The sequence below is a fragment of the Melanerpes formicivorus genome, unplaced genomic scaffold (assembly GCF_026170545.1).
Source record: "Melanerpes formicivorus ecotype bairdi unplaced genomic scaffold, bMelFor1.0.p_v2 SCAF_25, whole genome shotgun sequence".
Classification (NCBI taxonomy): Eukaryota; Metazoa; Chordata; class Aves; order Piciformes; family Picidae; genus Melanerpes; species Melanerpes formicivorus.
This window is the reverse complement of record NW_027142377.1, coordinates 4,443,612-4,463,925: the sequence shown is the minus strand read 5'-3', so window position 1 is coordinate 4,463,925 and position 20,314 is coordinate 4,443,612. Positions and strand designations below refer to the sequence as shown.

General features: G+C 41.0%; 1 protein-coding gene across 8 annotated transcripts in view; it reads right to left on the bottom strand.

Annotated features, from left to right (window-relative positions):
• Positions 1–20,314, bottom strand: part of KIF16B (kinesin family member 16B) — a 173,003-nt gene that overhangs the window by 120,241 nt on the left and 32,448 nt on the right. For 7 of the 8 annotated variants that reach the window (XM_068153114.1, XM_068153115.1, XM_068153117.1 and 4 more), the window contains exons 8-12: positions 19,570–19,738; positions 19,257–19,388; positions 15,422–15,597; positions 14,281–14,346; positions 11,119–11,178 (exon numbers count right to left, since the gene is read on the bottom strand). In XM_068153114.1, the coding sequence (XP_068009215.1) occupies positions 11,119–11,178; positions 14,281–14,346; positions 15,422–15,597; positions 19,257–19,388; positions 19,570–19,738 (603 nt within the window). The remainder of the gene's footprint in view (positions 1–11,118; positions 11,179–14,280; positions 14,347–15,421; positions 15,598–19,256; positions 19,389–19,569; positions 19,739–20,314) is intronic. The other variant, XM_068153116.1, reaches the window with a different exon arrangement.

Sequence of the window (20,314 nt, the reverse complement as noted above, 5' to 3'; positions counted from 1 at the left end):
AGTCTCAGAGCTAATACATTTATTGTTTTTAAAAGCTATTTCTTTTTTTGTGTGTATTTCTTGGGGGATGGGAGAATTAAGAAGCGTTTCATGCATCTAGAGTTGTGGTTTGTTTATTATTTACCTAGAAATTCATCTTTACTTCTGTAGAGATTAATCTAAACCAATAGATTATTTTAAATCTCCAAGTCCCCTCCCTCAGGGCCAACATGTAGCCCTTGCTATTGAAAGAAACTGAAGAAGAGTAGGACTGTGCATACTAGTAAGCAACAAGGAGGTAAAACAGACTTCAGGACCAAGATAGTTGGGAAGGGGACCTTTTACAAGGGTGAGGGGTAATACATTGAAGCTCAGGGAGGTGGGATTTAGACTGGATATTAGAAAGAAATTCTTTACAGTAAGGATGGTGAGGCACTGGAACAGGTTGCCCAGGGAGGTTGTGGATGGCCCTCTCTGGAGGTATTCAAGGCCAGGCTGGATGAGGTCTTGAACAGTATGGTCTAGAAGGGGGTGTCCCAGCAGGGTTGAAACTAGACACTCTTAAAGGTCCCTTCCAATCCAAACCAATCTATGAAAGTGTTTTGCAGGGGAAGAAGTATAGGACTGGTTTCTGGCATGCTCTTGTCCCTCATAGCACAGCTACAGAGCTATAGAGTGGATGAACCTGAAGAGACAGGCAGTCAGAAACTGGACCTTCCTTTTCTTTTGTTCAGGAACACAGCCTGATAGCAACAGTGTCAGATGCATGCTGTCATCTATGTTTAAGACATCTCTTAGTGGATTTCATTAAAAATATCATACCTGTAGCTGGGAAGAACAAAGAACAAGCACAACCCTCCTGCAGTACTTCTCCTGCAGTATGACTATGTAAATCAAGACTGTGCTGAGTTGCCAATTAAGACACTGTCAGGTGCACAACAGTACCATGCATTCAAAGCAACCAGAATCATGCACTCCTAAACTAATACACTGCTAAAGACATCAGCAGAATAAAATAGTTCCAGTATTTCATATCTGATGCACAGTGCAATTAGAAACAGTTCCTTTGTAAGTGACTCAAGATAAATTTATGTTCCTGTCTGAAATGTTGATGTTGGAATGCTTCTTTACCCTCCCATAACCAAATCTAATGAGAAATTTACATTCTGTCTTTTCTCCTTCTCACTACTTCTCTGCTGATCCTTTAGAAGAAACATCTTTCAGGGTGTATTTTCTTCCCCTTTTTTTCTACAGGCTAAATCAGGAGCTTCCTCTGCTTTCAATTTAGCTCCCCATCCTGAGACAAGAAAATTAATAGAAAAGCAGATAAATGCCCAGGAGGAATTGTTGAACAAGCTGCATCTGAGCTGTAGAAAGGATTTCAAAAGCAACTCACTCTGTCTGACTCCCTTTCATTTGAAAACCACCTACAAGCCCTAGGGATGGATTAAAGCTAAGCATGGCCTGGATAATCTACAAACGCAGGGCGCCAGTTGTAAGAAGGATGGCAGCAAAATACTTGGGAGCATGGTTATTCCTAGAAACCAGAGGGCCTCCTTTGGAGTGCACAGCCTGGATCAACCAAATTATTCAGCCCTGCCTTAATCTGTAGTTAGTGAGCTCAGAAATGGTAGACCCCGACAATGTTTCTCTAATAGTCCAGGTGGTTTAAAGTGGGGAAAATCCATTTTAAACTGAAATAAAAACACAATTAGTAGCATTAGGCATCTTTTGATTCAAAGTCCTAGAAGAAACTGAAAATTAGACCTGGTCAATCCACTGCAGAGACATCACAAGCAGCTCAAGAGGCTGCAAGAGAGAAAGGAGGTTTCTGAATAAGATGAACACAGGTGGCAGACGGACTTGAAATCAGACAACTATTTCTTTTGAAATCTACTTTTGACTGCTGCACTCAGCATTCCCCAGGTGGCTGGGACCCTTTCAATAGTGTTTCTATTAGGAAAAGGGCTACAGTAAATCAGCAGCGCCAGCTCCCAATTTAGGATTCTTTCTTCCTCTGAAACAGCAAGCCAATGCTGAGAATGGACAAAGCACTTAAGGGGAAAAAAATAATCATTTGTGAGTGAGAAGCAATGAGAGCTGCTCTCCTGAAGAAAACCCAATGTGTATCTCAGGACAATCATATACGGCCTTAAAAAGTTTCTGTTTGCTTGCTTTTGCAGCAAATCATCTCCACTGTTTTTTGTTTCTTCAGTGTTTGCACTGAGCTGAGCATACTTCGACTAATGCAAGGAGGGTGAACAGGTAAAGTAGAGACAATCGGTTAATAATGGCCTCTGATCAGTAATACAGTATAAAATGCAATGTCTATTTAAGGCAAAACAAATCACATTTGGACAACCTCTGTCCAAACTCAAATTCCAAGGCAGGAATCTGTGTGCTGGCCAAAAGGATAAAGATCCTAGAATGAAAATGCATTGATTTTATCTTAACGAAAAAAAAAGTCAAGGATGGGGAAGATATAACATGATGAGAAGATATAATGTTATGTTTTCACATCTCTGATTCTGAACTAGTCCCCAAAGAACAAAACACCCATCTGTAGATGCTTTGGAGGAGGGAAGCTGTATGCATTTAGCAATGACAATTTATCCCAACTTTAAATCTTCTGACCAGAAGAGATGACATTATGGACTACAACCACTGCCAGTAACCACTACACTTGGGAAATAAATCATGCCCAAGGCCAGGTATCACAAAACGAACCCTAAGTAAAACAGAGATCTAAACTAGATATTCCTTGTCATTGCACAGGAGGCAGGAGCTGTGGGTAAAGACTGCACAAGGACTGAGAACAGTAAACATTCCCTTGTTGTCAGACAACTTCCTCAAAAAAAAATGAGGGGAAAAAAAAAGCACTCAGCAAACTTAAATTTTAACATACTGAAACTCAATTACAGATCTACAGAAGGGATCAATGAAGATAAAACTGTTGAAAGAAAGTTATAAATAGAAGCTGCATATCATTGGTTGATTAGTTGGTGCTGGGTGATAGGTTGGACGCGATGATCTTGAAGGTCTCTTCCAACCTGGTTTATTCTATCCTATTCTATTGATAGTGGCTTTTCAACTGCAAGATCTATCAAAAGAGAAAGCCAAGAGCAGAAGTAGCCTGCTGAAGGATCTGTGGGTCTACAAAGCCTGTTTGTTTTCTCAACGATACTACCTGGTCAAATAAAAGATACCACCTCTCCCAGAAGCTGTTCCTTTATATCCTTCAAATATTAGAGCCACAACAAATTTAAGAAAATAAGTATGTTTTAAAGGCTTTGGCAAAAGTAATTTGTCAGCCATTCTAGAGACACAGTCATTTGCAAAAGAGAGATGAAAAACCAAGCACTGCAATAATTTGGAGTGTATATGATCCCTTCACAGCACATCCCACCTCTCAATTGTTGTTCAGAAGCATCTCTGTCAAAACAGCTATTCAGGTACTTCGAGACTGGCTCCTAGCACAACATTTTGGCACACTCAAATTTCTTTTAGTAGATTTGAACAGCAACGGAAGTCAAGATACTGGAGATTGTTTTGCCTTAGAAGATCTGAATTAAACATGCAGAGGAACCTGATTTTTGTATCTGCAGTGACATCTAGTGCAAGAAACCAAAACCACGTTTACAGAGGCTTCTAGAGAAAGGGAAGCTACTGTCATTTCTTGCATGATTTCTGACAGATAAACAGGAATAATTCATATCAGGTCTTCTAAAACTTCCTTAGTACCTTGTCTTCTGCGCAACACTCACAAGCCAGTTGAAGGGATCCCCATCAAGCCTAACACATTAGGTTGAGACTATTTACTGCAAATGTGTTTTTTTCCCTTTCCATACAAATTGTTTGATAAATGTACACATGCAATTGTTGGAGGGCAAAAAGTTGCTGAGAAAGCAATCACCCCTGTGAATAGAGTTGTTATTCTATCAACTTTTCTAGAACAAAACAAACCCAACTGTAACATCTGACTTGGCACCAAGCACCCCATCAAGTCTCCTCCTGAACACCTCCAATGACGGCGACTCCACCACCTCCCCGGGCAGCCCATTCCAATGGGCAATCACTCTTTCTGTATAGAACTTCTTCCTAATATCCAACCTGAACCTCCCCTGGCGCAGCCTGAGACTGTGTCCTCTTGTTCTGGTACTGGCTGCCTGGGAGAAGAGACCATCATCAGCCTGTCTACAACCTCCCTTCAGGTAGTTGTAGAGAGTGATAAGGTCACCCTGAGTCTCCTCTTCTCCAGGCTGAGTAACCCCAGCTCCCTCAGTCTTTCCTCATAGGGCTTGTGTTCCAAACCCCTCACCAACTTTGTTGCTCTTCTCTGGACTCATTCCAGCAAGTCAACATCCTTCCTAAACTGAAGGGCCCAGAACTGGACACAGTACTCGAGGTGTGGCCTAACCAGTGCAGTATACAGGGGCAGAATGATCTCCCTGCTCCTGTTGGCCACACTGTTCCTGATGCAGGCCAGGATGCCATTGGCCCTCTTCAAATTCTCTCTGCAAACTCCATGTATAGGCAATCCTATTTTAATTTTGCAGTGATTTTTAAACCACTTCATTAAAAATTCAAGCAGAAGACAGTCTCTAGAAAGGAAAAAAATCTGCAAGCACACAATGAGTTTTGTCTAATACAGATTACAAATGGAAAAGGTAAAGCAAGATTTGTTCAAATCACAGAATCACAGAATGTTAGGGGCTGGAAGGGACCTTGAAAGATCATCCAGTCCAACCCCCCTGCCAGAGCAGGGTCACCTATACCAAATCACACAGGAATGCATCCAGGTGGATTTTGATTATCTCCAGATAAGGAGACTCCACAACCCCCCCATGCCCCTTGCTCTCTTATTGGGCATCACCAAGCAGAGCCTGACTCCATCCTCTTGGCACTCACCCTTAATCATTTTTGTAGCTCTGCCCTGGACTCTTTCAAGCAGTTCCCTGAGGTCCCTCTTGAACTGAGGGGCCCAGAACTGACACAATATTCCAGATTGAGCTTCACCAGGGCAGAGTACGAGGGGAGGAGAAGCTCTCTCGACCTACTCACCACATCCCTTTCTACTACAGCCCAGAATGGCATTGGCCTTCTTGGACACAAGAACACATTTCTGGCTCATGGTGACAGTACATGAAAGTACAGATTTAAGTCTCCCATTAAAAGTACAGTTATGCTTCAAACACAGCCAAGAGCAGACATCCTAACCAAAATGCAACACCAACATGTCTAACTAGCAACAATTTTACAAAAATTACTCACTTACTGAAATGTGAAAAACCCTTAGAAACAAGTGTTATTCCTGCCAAATAGACAAATAAACACATATGCCAAAGCTGAAAATGGAACATTTCAAAGAAAGTCTCTCGCACACATCAGTTTGTATATAAAGCTCCCCATTCCCCCAACTCTCCTTTTCTGTTCAAGCTGTGCTGGAACATGTCCAGAGAAGGGCCACAAGGATGATCAGAAGGCTGGAGCTCCTCTCCTGTGAGGACAGACTGAGGGAGTTGAGGCTGTTCAATCTGGAGAAGAGAAGGCTCTGAGGAGACTTTATTGTGGCCTTCCAGTATCTGAAAGGGGCCTACAAGAAAGCTGGGGAGGGACCTTTTAGGTTGTCTGGGAGTGATATGACTAGGGAGAATGGGAAAAAAATTAAAAGTGGGTAGATTGAGATTGGATGTTAGGAAGAAGTTCTTCACCATGGTGGGGGTAAGACACTGGAACAGGTTGCTCAGGGAGGTGGTAGAAGCCCCATCCCTGAAGGTTTTTAAGGCCAGGCTGAGCAACCTGACCTATTATGAGGCATCCCTGCCCATGGCAGGGGGCTTGGAACTAGATGATCTTTGAGGTCCCTTCCAATCCTAACAATTCTATGGTTCTAAATACATCCTTTTTCAAATCTCTGTTCCAAAGACATGTGTCCAGAAGTAAAAACTCACATGTACTTTTTCAATGGCATGATTAAAGCCCAGGTTGAAGTCCTTTGTAAAAACTTCAGCACGGCAATTTTCCAATGCCAAATTTACCCAATGGTAAAATGATCAGATCCTGGTGAATGCAGAGGAGGGCAACAAAGCTGGGGAAGGCCCTGGAGAATAAATCTGATGAAGAGCAACTGAAGGAGCTAGGGCTGTTTAGTTTGGAGAATAGGAGGCTAAGGAGAGACCTCATGTCTCTCTACAACTACCTGAAAGGACATTGTGGAGAGGCTGGTGCCAGTCTCTTCTCCCAGGTAATTAATCGCAGAACAAGAGTGAATGGCCTGAAGCTGCCACTGGGTAGGTTTAGATTGGACACTAGGAAACATTTTTTTCAGGGAAAGAGTGGTCAGGCATTGGAATGTGCTGCCCAGGGAGGTGGTTGAGTCACCAAACCTGGATGTCGTTAAAGGTTGTTTGGATGTGGTGCCCAGGGATATAGTTTAGGGGTGAACTTTGTAGAGCAGGGTTATTGGTTTGACTTGATGATCCTGAGGGTCTTCTCCAACCTGAATGTTTCTGTGATAAATAATTATAAATACCAAAATGTACATTTTGTTCATTAGATATCAATATATACACTATATAAAATTAAAGTTAAAGAATAGAATAGAATAGGATAGGACCAGGTTGGAAGAGACCTTTGACATCGAGTCCAATAGTCATTTGTTGGCGATCTAGGACACAATCATTATGCATTAGGTTCCTAGCAGTCTAGCAATCTTACTATGGAATAGGTCAAAAACCCACAAGATTTGTTGATTATTAAGGGCAATTGATAGGGAAGTGGCACAAGCACTGTCTTTTGGAGAAGTGCATGCCATGGTTAATGGCCTATCACCTCTGCTAAAGATGCAATGAGTAGTTCTACAGTTCAATGGTTGGTTCCTAGGACCCTAAGAACTTGCACAAAATTCTCTACCCTACAGCCATCAAAACATGGATTTAGTACACAAGAGTTTTATGTGAGAGTAGCAGGTGTTAATTGAGAGCACTTTCCACCTGAGGGCTGAGGTTGTTAAAGACATGAAAGGATGCAGAAAACAAATATTCACCCAAGGGCAAGGTACAGGAGAGAAAAAGGAGACAAACTAGACAAGCTTAACAGTAGGCAACAAAAAGGCATAAACGAGGAAAATAGTAATGAATATCCAGCCTTACAGGCAGAAGAAATGAGATAATGGTGCTTAAATACCATTCAGCAACTGGAGTTTAAAAATTACCTGGAAATGCAAATAAATGTAGACAAATACAGCATTCATGTAGAATACAGCAAACTGTTCTTGACAGAGTTCACTAGGTTATACGAGGAAGCGTGGAAAGGAAATTATTCAACTCAAAATCTATTAGCTTCTGCCACCTTAATCAGCACCTTACAAAGAGCAACACAATTACTTGGAGTTCTGGGTTCCTTGTATCTTTACTGGGTATAGCCAAGATTTGTAAAGAAAGAGAACTCCCCTGTTTAGATGACTCTGTCTACCAAAAGAACTGTTTGGCATTGGTTTGTATACATTCACCTTGGCAACATAACAGTATTGAATCTCTCCCAAAAATAATATATAAAAACTTATGGATGCTAACATTTGAAGTTAGACTTGCAGTTTTCTTTGCCAGGTAGGAACAACAACAACAACGACAACTACAATAAACCAGGTTGGAAGAGACCTTCAAGATCATCGCGTCCAACCTATCAACCAATCCAACCCACCTAAACAACTAACCCATGGCACCAACCACCCCATCAAGTCTCCTCCTGAACACCTCCAATGATGGTGACACCACCACCTCCCCAGGCAGCCCATTCCAATGGGCAATCACTCTCTCTGTATAGAACTTCTCCCTAACATCCAACCTAAACCTCCCCTGATGCAGCCTGAGACTGTGTCCTCTTGTTCTGGTGCTGGCTGCCTGGGAGAAGAGGCCAACATCTGCCTGTCTACAACTTCCCTTCAGGTAGTTGTAGAGAGCAACCATTGCAAAGGCCTAAAAACAGACTACTAGCCAGTACTCAACCGAAAGGCAGATAAAGAGATCAAATAAACAGTGCTCAATAGCATATTTACACAACTGTAGAATCAGTATTATTGATGAAAGCAAGGCTGTGTGATTAAATACAACAGGACAAAGCCAGTTGCAGCAGCTACTACTTAAACTATTGATCATGAGAATTAGACATAAACACACACACCAAAACCACCCTGCCCTTTAACAGACTCTGATGTCAGATCTGTCTGCATCCTTTGACATCCGTTGGGCTCTGCCATGCAAAGCTAGCAGCACGAATGGAGCCAAACAGGAGAATGAAACAAAGGTAACTCTGAAACTCCTTATAACCAAAATGGGAGAGCATCTAAATATCTTAATCATCTAAATTACATACATTGAAAAAGCAAAAGCTTAAAGCCAAATCAATCCCTACACAAGCAGTAAAGGGGAAAAGACAGTTACAAGAAAGTTGGGAAGAAAAACCCGACAATTCTACACAGGATTAATATAAAAGCTGCTAAAGGTTAGAGAAAGGCATTGGAACATGCACAAAAAGATGACAAAAATAAGATGCCAATAAATGAAAGATCTCTGGGAGAATGACAACATGTGCATTCAAATATAGCAAGCACATGAAATAAAAAAGGATTTGCACCAATTAAAGCCTCAAAGCTTTTTGTGGGCAAGACAATTATATCAAGTGCCTTCAACCCCAAAGTGAAAGATAACCTATGCTCATGAATTGAAATATCAGCATATAAATGTGCACTTGCATATAAGTGTGCACTTGCAGCCTGCAAAGCCAATCAGATCCTGGGCTGCATCAGGAGAAGTGTGGCTAGCAGGTCGAGGGAGGTGATCCTCCCCCTCTACTCAGCCCTGGTGAGACCCCACCTGGAGTACTGTGTCCAGTTCTGGAGCCCCTATTACAAGAGGGATGTGGAGGTGCTGGAGCGTGTCCAGAGAAGGGCCACAAGGATGATCAGAGGGCTGGAGCACCTCTCCTATGAGGACAGACTGAAGGAGTTGGGGCTGTTCAGTCTGCAGAAGAGAAGGCTCCGAGGTGACCTAATTGTGGCCTTCCAGTATCTGAAGGGGGCCTACAGGAAGGCTGGGGAAGGACTTCTCAGGATCTCAGGTAGTGATAGGACTAGGGGGAATGGAATGAAGCTGGAGGTGGGGAGATTCAGGCTAGATGTGAGGAGGAGGTTCTTCACCACGAGAGTGGTGAAACCCTGGAATGGGTTGTCCAGGGAGGTGGTCGAGGCCCCGTCCCTGGGGGTGTTTAAGAGCAGGCTGGATGAGGCTCTGGGCAGCCTGATCTAGTGTGGGGTGTCCCTGCCCATGGCAGGGGGGTTGGAACTAGATGATTCTTGTGGTCCCTTCCAACCCTGAATGATACTATGATACTATGAAAATAAAGAAGCTGTATGGATTAAACTCACAAAAGCTCAGTACCAGAAAGCAGAATTACAGCTTCTGTGTTTAGTCCTTTAAATTCAGCTACCTAACAAGTGCCCCTTTCCCTTGCTTGTAGTGAATCGTGCAGCTAACATCACCTACAATTCTGTCATTCCTGTGCAAGAGTTTCCAACACGTAGCTTTAAAAATTTCCCATATGCTGCATCAAGCTCACTTTCATAACTGACCAAAGTTCACACATTCTCCATGTCACAATGAACTCCCCAATCCAAACATAGTTAAAGAGAGGACTAATAAAATTCCATATACACATAGATGCTTCAAAGTAACAAAATTAACACCAAAATAATGTAAAACTGGACCCAAAGCATCTCTGAAGAATATGCAAATAGTAATTCCCAGTTCAGTATCTTTACAGACATTAAACAGTCCATTCTGTCACACCATCTGCTAGGTAGTTACCAACCCTGCTCCGTTCTCTACGCTATTTGTGCTTTGTTTTTATTTTTAAGGATGGAGCCATTCAACTTATTTGAAGTCAGATAAAAAACACAGTGGTGAACTTTACGAAATACATCAGTAAGTGACACACAGGAAAAAAAACCATCAACTACAAAAACTAAGTCTCAGATCAGCAATAAGGAAAATTAAAAAACTTCTAAATGCTTGCTTGAATTTGACTCCTAGCAAGTTTATCCCCAGCATACACAGCAAGTTATGCGAGCTTAAGCTCTGGTTTCAACATTTTTATCTAATAGAACAGTTAAAACATTTGGCAAAACAAAATATTACTCTGTTATGGAAAAGAAATTGCAGGAATTATTCCTGTGTGCACATCTGCTTTTCTGTGTGTATAAGATCATAAAGCGGCCTCCTAAAACAACGCCTCAAGACTACCAACTTTAATCATGAGCCAAATACAAATATAAAACCTTACTAGTACAACTAGACTGTAAGAGTGCCAAAAAAACATGCAGAGAACACAAAAGTCTCAGTCTGAATCATGCAAAAAAATCCAGTATGAAAATCACCAAAATGTGTATACATCTACAATATGCCAGAGAAGGTTGGACTTAACTGCTCCAGAAGCTGTCCAGAGTGACATGAAGAGCATCACACTGGCCAGCTTATGGAGATGAGCTTCACAAATCCCTGTGCTTTGGATTCCAGAGCATACTTAGGCCAGAAGCATCTAATGAAGACCTACTGCAAAAGATTCAACCTGAAAGTTGCTCTTCAGGTTGGAAAGCCAGTTTTGACTGAAATGTGAACCTGCAGGCCAATGCACCAATCTATCCACTCTGCACTGAAGATGCAGAGATACCCTAGTTAACATAAAAGGTGTTGATAAAACACAAATACCAAAGGGATGTGGGATCCATTTGTCCCTGCCCCAGGGCTTCACCTCAATAAAAACATGCACTATTTGAAAGATTTGTTAGATACAATCTGTTTCACACTGTGAGGTCACTACGGTGAAGGAAAAGAGTTGTGCTAACTTCTATTAATAGTCTTCTATATCTTACTCAAAAATGTTACTGTGCCTAAACATTTACTCTTAAAAGCCCTCAAAAACTAATTATTTGGAAGAAAGTAAAATCAAGACACAAAAAGCCCCATTGTTATTGTAAAAAGTTGAAGAAGGGAACTTGGAACAGTGGAAGAATAACTTTTGGGGTTCTTTTTAATGCTACGGTTAGTTCAAAGGCCAAGCTGAAAACGTGTTTATTTGCCTTACTTTCAGAATATCTTGAGTTTCATTCCACTTGTTTGTCCACTCTTTGGTCAGTTCTTGTACCTATAAAAGAAAACAAATATTGGAACAAAATCACATCTCTTCCAAAGCCCTTGATAAAGCCAGCAGCTGCTTGCAAAGGTATTACAGACTGGGAGAGCATTGGTTGTAGTCCTGCTGGCCATACTCTGATTACAGGCCAGGATGCTGTTGGCTCTCTTGGCCACCTGGGCAGACTCCTGGCTCATCTTCAGAGAGCAATCTACCAACACACCCAGGACTTTTTCTGCTTCAACTTTCTAGCTACACTTGCCCAAGCATGGGGTTGTTGTGACCCAAGTGCAGGACCCAGCACCACTGGCCTTGACCCATTGATCCAGCTCTGCAGAGCCTTCCTACCCTCAAGCAGATCAACACTCCTGTCCAACCTGGTGTCGTCTGCAAAGTTACTGAGAATGAACTCAACTCACTTGTCCAAGCCAGTGATAAAAATATTCACGAGAACTGCCTGCAAAAATGAGCCCTAGGGAGTGAGTCACCAACTGGATTTAACTTCATTCACTGCCACTCCCCAGGCCTGGCCATCCTCCCAGTTTTCTACCCAGTGAAGCACCCACCCATCAGTTATGGTTTGAGGCACCATCCAAACCATGGGCAGCCAGTTTGTCCAAGAGTGGGTGACACACACCAGGTGGTGACATCAAATGCTTTACTGAAGTCCAGGTAATGAACATCCACATCCATAACCTTTCCCTCATCCACTAAGCAGGTCACAAAAAAGAGATGAGGTTTGTCACGCAGGGCATGCCTCTCCAACCCATGCTGACAGGACCTGACCATCTGCTTGTCCTGAGCATGCTGCATGACAGCACTCAAGATCATCTGCTCCATGACCTTCCCCATCAGAGAAGTCAGAATGCTTAGGTTTTGTCCTGCCTTTCCTACTCATCCAAGCTGTCCATCTCATAAGTTAACTTTCACACATTCCATATCACTAAAGGTTCTTTTAATTTCAGAGCCTTTCAGATGACAATGCATAGAGGGTGCTTCAGGCAGATTCACCTCAAAGCTCTGTCTGACTTGGATTCATAATCATGTTAAACAAATCTACATGTACACACACATATGCACTTTTGTTTTTTAAATCACCAGACTTCTGTACAGGAAATAAATGCAAATACTCTTAAAAATATATACAACTTGTTATTATTTTATTTCACTTCAAGCTACAGAAAATCTGGGGGGGGGGAAACAGCTATGTGCCTTTATTTCTTATCATATAAAACCACTGTCAAAAAGAAAGGTCTTCAATACAGTGCCTTCAAACATCTCCATATTTGACACCTGGAGCCTACATTTCTATCTGCCCTTTGCAGACCATCTGCAAATTAATGAATGAGAACTAAAGAAACTTCTAGCACCTCTACCTGTATCTCAAGGTCTCAACAAAGGTAAGCACATTTTCCAGTGCATCATTATCATGCTGTCGTGGGTTGAGATTAGTGCTGCTAATTGAAACATTAAGCAAACAAATAAAAGAAATAATGATTGAAAAGATTAACAAAAAACATGAAAGTCTATCACCATGCCAGGACAACTTTTATTCCTCAGAAACAATTTGGTTTTATACATAAGGATAAATCAACTCATTAAAGAAAGCTACTGTACATTTCTCAGATAATTTAAATATGGTGATAAAGTCTTTAGATCTGTATAAACAAATTAATTGTGGTACTCACTCAATTATGAAACAGCTATAACCACTGCATATCCACTAAAAATGTTCAGTAATTATGTCAATTGTAATTATCATGAATAGTAATCACATAACCTTCTAATGAGGCTGACAGAAGATAATAAAATATGCTCGATATATTCCCCACACAGAGGGGCCAACACTGCTTGTCACAGGACAAGCAGTGATTACTGTCAGAGCATGAATAACACACTCTAATTAGCATGTAGTCAGCATTTTCTATTACTCAGTTACTCTTAAACAAAACCTTTGGCTTGTGCACAAAAGTAAAAGCACTCCACACATACTAAACAGGATTATCATTCAGCTCTGATTCAGCTAAAAACTTTCTTTAAATATAGTATGAATATGAAAAAAATTAATAATTTGCACCTAAGGCTCTGACTTTGCTCATTATTAATTATATAGTTATTGAATACAACACAGTAAGGATTCCTGCATATATTACAGAGGTGTAAAATGCATTCCTAGCAGAAACTTGCCTTCAGGAGAAGCCTAGAGTCTACTTTGCAGCTATGGGTCATACCAAAATACATATTTCACACACTTGTGTCATGAAGTTTTATTTTTTCAAGTGTTGTTTCACTGAAAAGTATTTCAACATGTCTTTAACATTAGCATTACCAAGGGGAGTCCTGAAAAGTGCAAGTATCATACCGACTATTGAGGTCAAAACAGGATTCTCACAACAGTGCATTCATCCTCTAATTGTAAAAGTCTACAGTCAAGAAGCCTCTATTCTTTAAAGGTATCATATTCATACATTCATAGAACGGTTCAGATTGGAAGGGACCTTAAAGATCAGCTAGTTCCAACCTCCCTGCCATAGGCAGGGACACCTTCCACTAGATGCAAATTACAGCAATTAGTGTATATTCTTTTGGACCCTGTAAGTATATCTAAAAATACCTGGAACACCACACTCAGCTGGATAATTAAAGCAATTTAGAGGGAGGCACACTATGAAGTATATCTCTAGATCTCAGAGCCTCCCCAAAAAGACAGCTAATGAGGCACTGAATGTATTTGCACATGGCAGATTTAAAGACTGAAATGTTCTGTCACACAAGCTATTGATTACTCGAAAGAGCTATTTCCCCCTTCCATTCTATTTACAAAAATACTTTTATTAGTACAAGCTAGCCTGGGAAGAAAAGTTTTCATTAGATAGAACTCTTATATAAATACCAAAGAGACGTTCTTCTTATGTCATCTTACATCAGCAGGGAAAGAAAGTCACACATAGGTTTTTAGTTTGTTTTTAATAAGCCCTGAGACAGTGTTTGGTGGAAGAAAATCTAGTTGTGTATCAAAAGCAAATCCTGAAAGCAACCAACACTACTGTATCCAGACCTTCCCTTTCCCTTTTTCTTTTTAATTGAAATTTTCTTTATGAAATTGTAACTCACCCTTGCTTCATTCTGCTGAAGCTTTTCTTCCATACTTAAAGCTGTTGGAGAATCCAAGAGGGCAATCTGAAATTGTAAAAAAGTAAACATCAAAAAGGAAAAAAAATGAGTAAAACAAACAACACCTTCAAAACAATTTCTGGCAAAAGTCAAATCAAAGAAATGCAAGTGCTGACTGTTCTAATCATTATTTAGGATTAATTATTTTAAAGACCAATGTACATAATTTTACCTTGAAATACTATAAACAGAGTATGAGAGAATGGCTTGATTTGGAAGGGACCTTAAAGATCATCTAGATCCAACACCCTCGACATGGGCAGGGACACTTTCCAGTAGACCAAGCTGCTCAAAGCCCTCTCCAGCCCGGTCTTAAATCCTTGCAGCAATGAGGCATCCACTACCTGAAGGGAGGTTGCAGCTAGGTGGGGATTGTTCTTTTCTCCCAGGCAACCAGCAACAGAACAAGAGGACACAGTCTCAAGCTGCGCAGGGGGAAGCTTAGGCTTGATGTTAGAAAGAAGTTCTTCGCAGAAAGAGAGATTGCCCATGGGAATGGGCTGCCCAGGGAGGTGGTGAGTTCGACATTCCTGGAGGTGTTTAAGAGAAGACTGGATGAGGCAGTGGATGAGTGCCATGATCTAGTTGATTAGCGAGGGTTGGGTGATTGGTTGGATTTGATGATCTTGGAGGTCTCTTCCAACCTGCTTGATTCTGTGATTCTCTGGGCAACCCATTCCAGTGTCTCACGCCCCCTCATAGTAAAGAATTTCTTCCTAATGTCCAATCTAAATCTACCCTGCTCTAGTTCAAAGAGTAATCAAAACCTCATGAAAGCAGATAGTTAAACTCCTTATGCTGTGGTGACTACCTGTTTCACAGTACATGACAATCAAACTGATTACATTAAAAGAAAGCTAGAAGCTTTGGGATGACAATCTTTTTTCCCCTCTTACTTTATTAAAGAAGTAATCTACTGGCCCTATGGAAACTGATTCAATCAGGAAAATAAGATTCATTCATAGCCTCACAGAGCTTGTTTACTCAAATCAATATAATGAAAGATAATTATCTTGTTACCTTCTAGAAATAGATGTTATAATTCAAGGAAAATTACACCTAAATTTCAAGTAAAGCTAACCTGATTCCCTTGAGCAAGCAGGGCTTTCAGCCGGGCTATTTCAGCTCTCAGCTCACGGATCAGTTTGACGTTAGGATCCTCATTAATAGTAGGCTTGTTGATGATGTTTTTGGCTCGATTTGCATAGCGAAGTGTACTCAAAGTTTCTCCGTAATTGATATCAGCAGGTGAAATTGCTAAGGAGATGGAATCAGAAACAGTTTCATGTGTTTCATTTAGTAAAGTCAATGTACATTTTAAAAGTCAGATAAACTTAGTGTGGATGAAGAGAGAGAAACATGAGATTAACCAGCATGGCTACAACTTGTTCTTCACCCCAGCTTCGCTGCTTTCATGTCACTTTGCTTAAATAAGCACTGCATTAGAATAGTGTATAAGAATAATCAGATCAAACAACCAAGCATTGTAAAGAAAGCTTGCTGTCACCCTACTTAACACTTCCCTACTAAGCATAAACATCCTATAGGAATACTTGACACATTTTGTTGCAAATCTTTTACAAGAACAGTGGGGGAAACACTGCGTATTTTGTAAGTATCAGTGCAATTATTGAATGGAAAAGTCATTTGAGGTAAAAGCACAATAAATTCAGTCCAAGCTTTGAAGGGTAGTTAGAGAGCATCCAATTGAAAAGCAGACAAAATACAACAAAAGAGTAGAGCTCTAATCTACAAACATAGCTGTTCTGCTGAGCTGCAGGCACCTGGCAGCATGCAGAACTGTCACCTATCTGATACAGCAAGAGAAACCAGTACTATATTCACAGGCAGCTTCACCTGAAAATAAAAACCACAGAGTTTAAATGAAAGTGCTAATGCTACCCTTCACTTGATCTTCCTAACGATACACAAGATGCTCCCAATTAAAAAGATAATTACTGCATCCAAACAGATGAGCACAAACACAGAAGACAACACCAGGCAGACATGATGAGGGATCAGAAATCCTAATAATCAAACTGAACAAGAGACCCAGAGAATCAGATAATGAGAACACCTGAAAAACTAATCAAGTACCCAAAGTATCCTGTCCTCCTTCATTCTCTCAACAGCAATAAATACTCTCTTTCTTGTAGACTCCTTGAATTAAGTGAGATGCACTTGGCACTGAAATATACTTCCCCTAGCTCACTTCCCTACTTTATCTACTGTCTCCTCTCCACTACTCAATTATTCCCTTTCTGGGAGGATGTTACAATGCACTATAGAAATCTGACAAATCAGAATAGGAAAGCATTGTTTGAGATGATCTTCCTGCTTGCTTTGTGTTTAGTAACAGAAAAGGCAGGCCAAACATATCCAGACAGCTTGTCAGGCTCTGTTAGGCAATTCAGTCACTTTACTAGTGGAGTTACTGTTGGAGAAAAGATCAACCATGAGGGCTCTGCCTAGCAGAAACTTTGTTAATAGACAAGGAAGTAGCTGAAAAAGTAGCTGGGCACTGTAGTCATTAGTACAGGCACCGAAAGCTCACTGTGTTTCTAAGAATTCTCTTCCCAATACTTCTGCCAGGGGAAAAAGAAAAAAGGAAGGCAAAAAAGAAAAAGCCAAACACCAACAAGTTACTCAACCATGTAACTGAAAGAAAGCATCAAGAAAAAAAGTTGCCAGCACAGTGTTGTGTAAACAGCCAGAAAAACAAATCAGAGGCTGGTCCAAAGTCCTCTTCTGGTACTACTATGATCAGCCTAACAAAAAAAAAAAATACATTAAAAAGTGGCATGGATTCCAAAAACATCTCCAAAATCATGCAACAAAGGAACTGCTCTCCAGAGAATTTGACTGTAACAAAGAGACTGAACGATGAGAATTTGATCCAGCACATTTTCTCCTCTCAATTCTGCTTTCCCATCATTCCCAAGTGAGAATTGCATCCATGAGCCTACATTTTGTTTGAGTAGGAAAGAGCAAGAGACATTTCAGAGCTGCTCTCTTCTTCACAGCCTACAACTCCAACATCCAAAATCCTCCCTCTTAAACATCTCCTGGGCTTCCCGTGGGTATTTTTTAGGAATGGAATTCCCATCCTAGTTGGTTGAAAAAACCTGCAGTAAATCCAGCGACAGAGCTTCCTACAAGTAAGTGACAGAGCTTCCTACAAGTAAGAAGGAAACTATAAAGGAAAGCTTGTAAGCTGAGTGATAATAAACTACTAAATATAGACAAAAAGTTAAAATGCTGTGTACATTCCAAAAGAAGGTTAATTAAAAACGACAGTCTTACTCCACTGAATGTCAAAGAGACTAAGTTGTTTCTGCTACTAATGCAACAAAGAAACCAAAACAACACAGTTTTGGAAAAGCAAACTGATTCACACTTTGGTATTGCTCAGAGGCACAAAGATGGAATTCATTACTTGTTTTTTACTGAGATCAAAGTCTGCAACCCACAGAAGGGAGGTATAAGTGGAGAGACATATAAGCCTTTATCTAGATCCAGGTCAAGCATTTTGCCACATAGACCAGAGCTGCCTGAAACACAAATAAACCTCAAAACCAAAAAGGAACTATTATTTGGAGTTTAACTGGTCAGAGTAGCTTACCTTTACATGGTCATGTGTCAAAAACACAGCAGGGAGATAGATGACAGACCCAATGCTAGCCATTAGGCACATACATTTGGATGGTACACATGTATCCAAATACTCAGTCACACACACAAACACGTTGTATCTTTAGGGAGAAAATGTAAAGCTGGAAAGCAGCTCCAAAGAGAAAGAACTTGGAGTCCTGGTGGGATGATTATGGTCAGGAGGAGCAGGGAAGTCATTCTTGCCCTATACTCAGCACTGGTTATGCCACACCTTGAGTACTGTGTCCAGCTCTGGGGTCCTCAATTGAAGAAGGACATTGAGATACTTGAACATGTCCAGAGAGGGGCAATGAGGCTGGTGAGAGGTCTTGAGCACAAGCCCTATGAGGGGAGGCTGAGGGAGCTGGGGTTGTTTAACCTGGAGAAGAGGAGGATCAGGGGAGACCTTATTGCTCTCTACAGCTACCTGAAAGGAGGTTGTAGCCAGGTGGGGGTTGGTCTCTTCTCCCAGGCAAGCAGTGACAGAACAAGAGGACACAGTCTCAAGCTGTGCCAGGGGAAGTTTAGGCTCAAGGTGAGGAGAAAGCTCTTCACAGAAAGAGTATTGGCCATTGGAATGTGCTGCTCAGGGAGGTGGTGGAGTCACCATCCCTGGAGGTGTTAAAAAAAAAAAAATATCAGATGTGGCACTTAGAGCCATGGTTTAGTTGTCAGGTGGTGTTAGGTAATAGGTTGGACTTGATGATCTTTGAGGTCTTTTCCAACCTGGTTGATTCTGTGATTTATTAATGTCTATAAACACTTGAGGGGTGGGTGTCAAGAGGAAGGAGAGAGGCTCTTTTCAGTGGCACCTGGTAACAGGATGAGGAATAATGGATATAAGCTAGAACACAGGAAGTTTCAGCTCAACCTGAGGAGAAACTTCTTTATTGTGAGAGTGATGGAGCACTGGATCAGGCTGCCCAGAGAGGCTGTGGAATCTCCATCTCTGGAGACTTTCAACACCAACCTGAGGTGTGCCTGTGTGACCTGCCCTAGCTGATGCTATTTTGGCAGGTGGGTTGGACCCAATGATCTCTGGAGGTCCCTTCCAACCCCTAACATTCTGTGATACACATTGAGTTCCTATATAGTTCTACTGCTGGAGATCTACAGAGTCATAGGTAAACTCAGAAAGAGAGAAGTCATTACTATGTGTGAACAACTCTCTGCCTTAACATAGCATCTGGAGTCTAAATATTTACAGCCACTCCTACTAAGCATGAGCTGTTCAGGACATAGGAAAGTAACTTAAAAACACTTACTGGCAATCATTATTGTTTTAGAGTTTCCTCCTAGGCTATCTTTTAACAGCCAAGTCAACACAGAGTCTCTGTAAGGCACAAATACTTGCTTCTTCTTTGAAAGAGGGTTTGTTGCTTCCTGAGATAAATCCGCTGGGACGTGGAGGCAGAGTAACAAAACAAACCATAAAAAAAAAAAGGTATTTTCATTCATTTTGAAAAATGCTGTCTATGCATTAGGTCAAATATTTGAGTGAGTATAATTAAACAGAAGGGTATTTAATGACCAAACCCCCCTCCCCAAAACAGACAATCACATAACCCAGACACTTACCTAAGGCAGAAATCACATTTCCCAGAGTAACTAGAGATTTGTTAATATTCCCTCCTTCCTTTAATCTAACTCCTGTGGCACCAGTGGCATCTGCTCTCTCACTTCCAGCAAGATCTACCAAGTGAATCTTGCTAACAGTTTCACATGGCATTTCAGAATCAAATTTAGCCTAAAGGAAAAAAAAATTACAAAGAGAAATATGTCAAGCCACAAAAGTCTGAAACTTCCCTGACTCCAGCTTAGTGGCCGTTTTCATGTCATGATTGAATTTAACTTGTTCAGAACAGCAGTTTCAGAAGACAGATGTATTAGAGGTGTCACAGAAAGGCATCCGTTCTTGAATTGATGCATAACTCCTATACAAGTCTTTACTTCCTTAAATTGTTTGATTTGCAACTTTCTAGCCACTTCTGTCCATACATTGACAACTGTGAACTGGTATTTACATGATTCACAGTGAACATGTGCTGCATCCATTCAATATTTATATTATATTTAGCTCTCAATAAGTTACAGCATGCACACACACTCAATTTCTCCTCCTACCTCCATGTTCAAGTAGCCATTGCAGTTTTATTCTAGGATTTTAACTGTGGCTGCCTCCCAGTTTTTATCTTCATATAAATCAACTGAAGATTGCTCCATTTCAAACTTCCTTCTAGTTTCACACAACAGCAGAAGGAAACCTTTTGCTGACTGTCTTTCATCCTCTTTTAAAAGCTTTGCAATAAGCAGTTAATTGTTA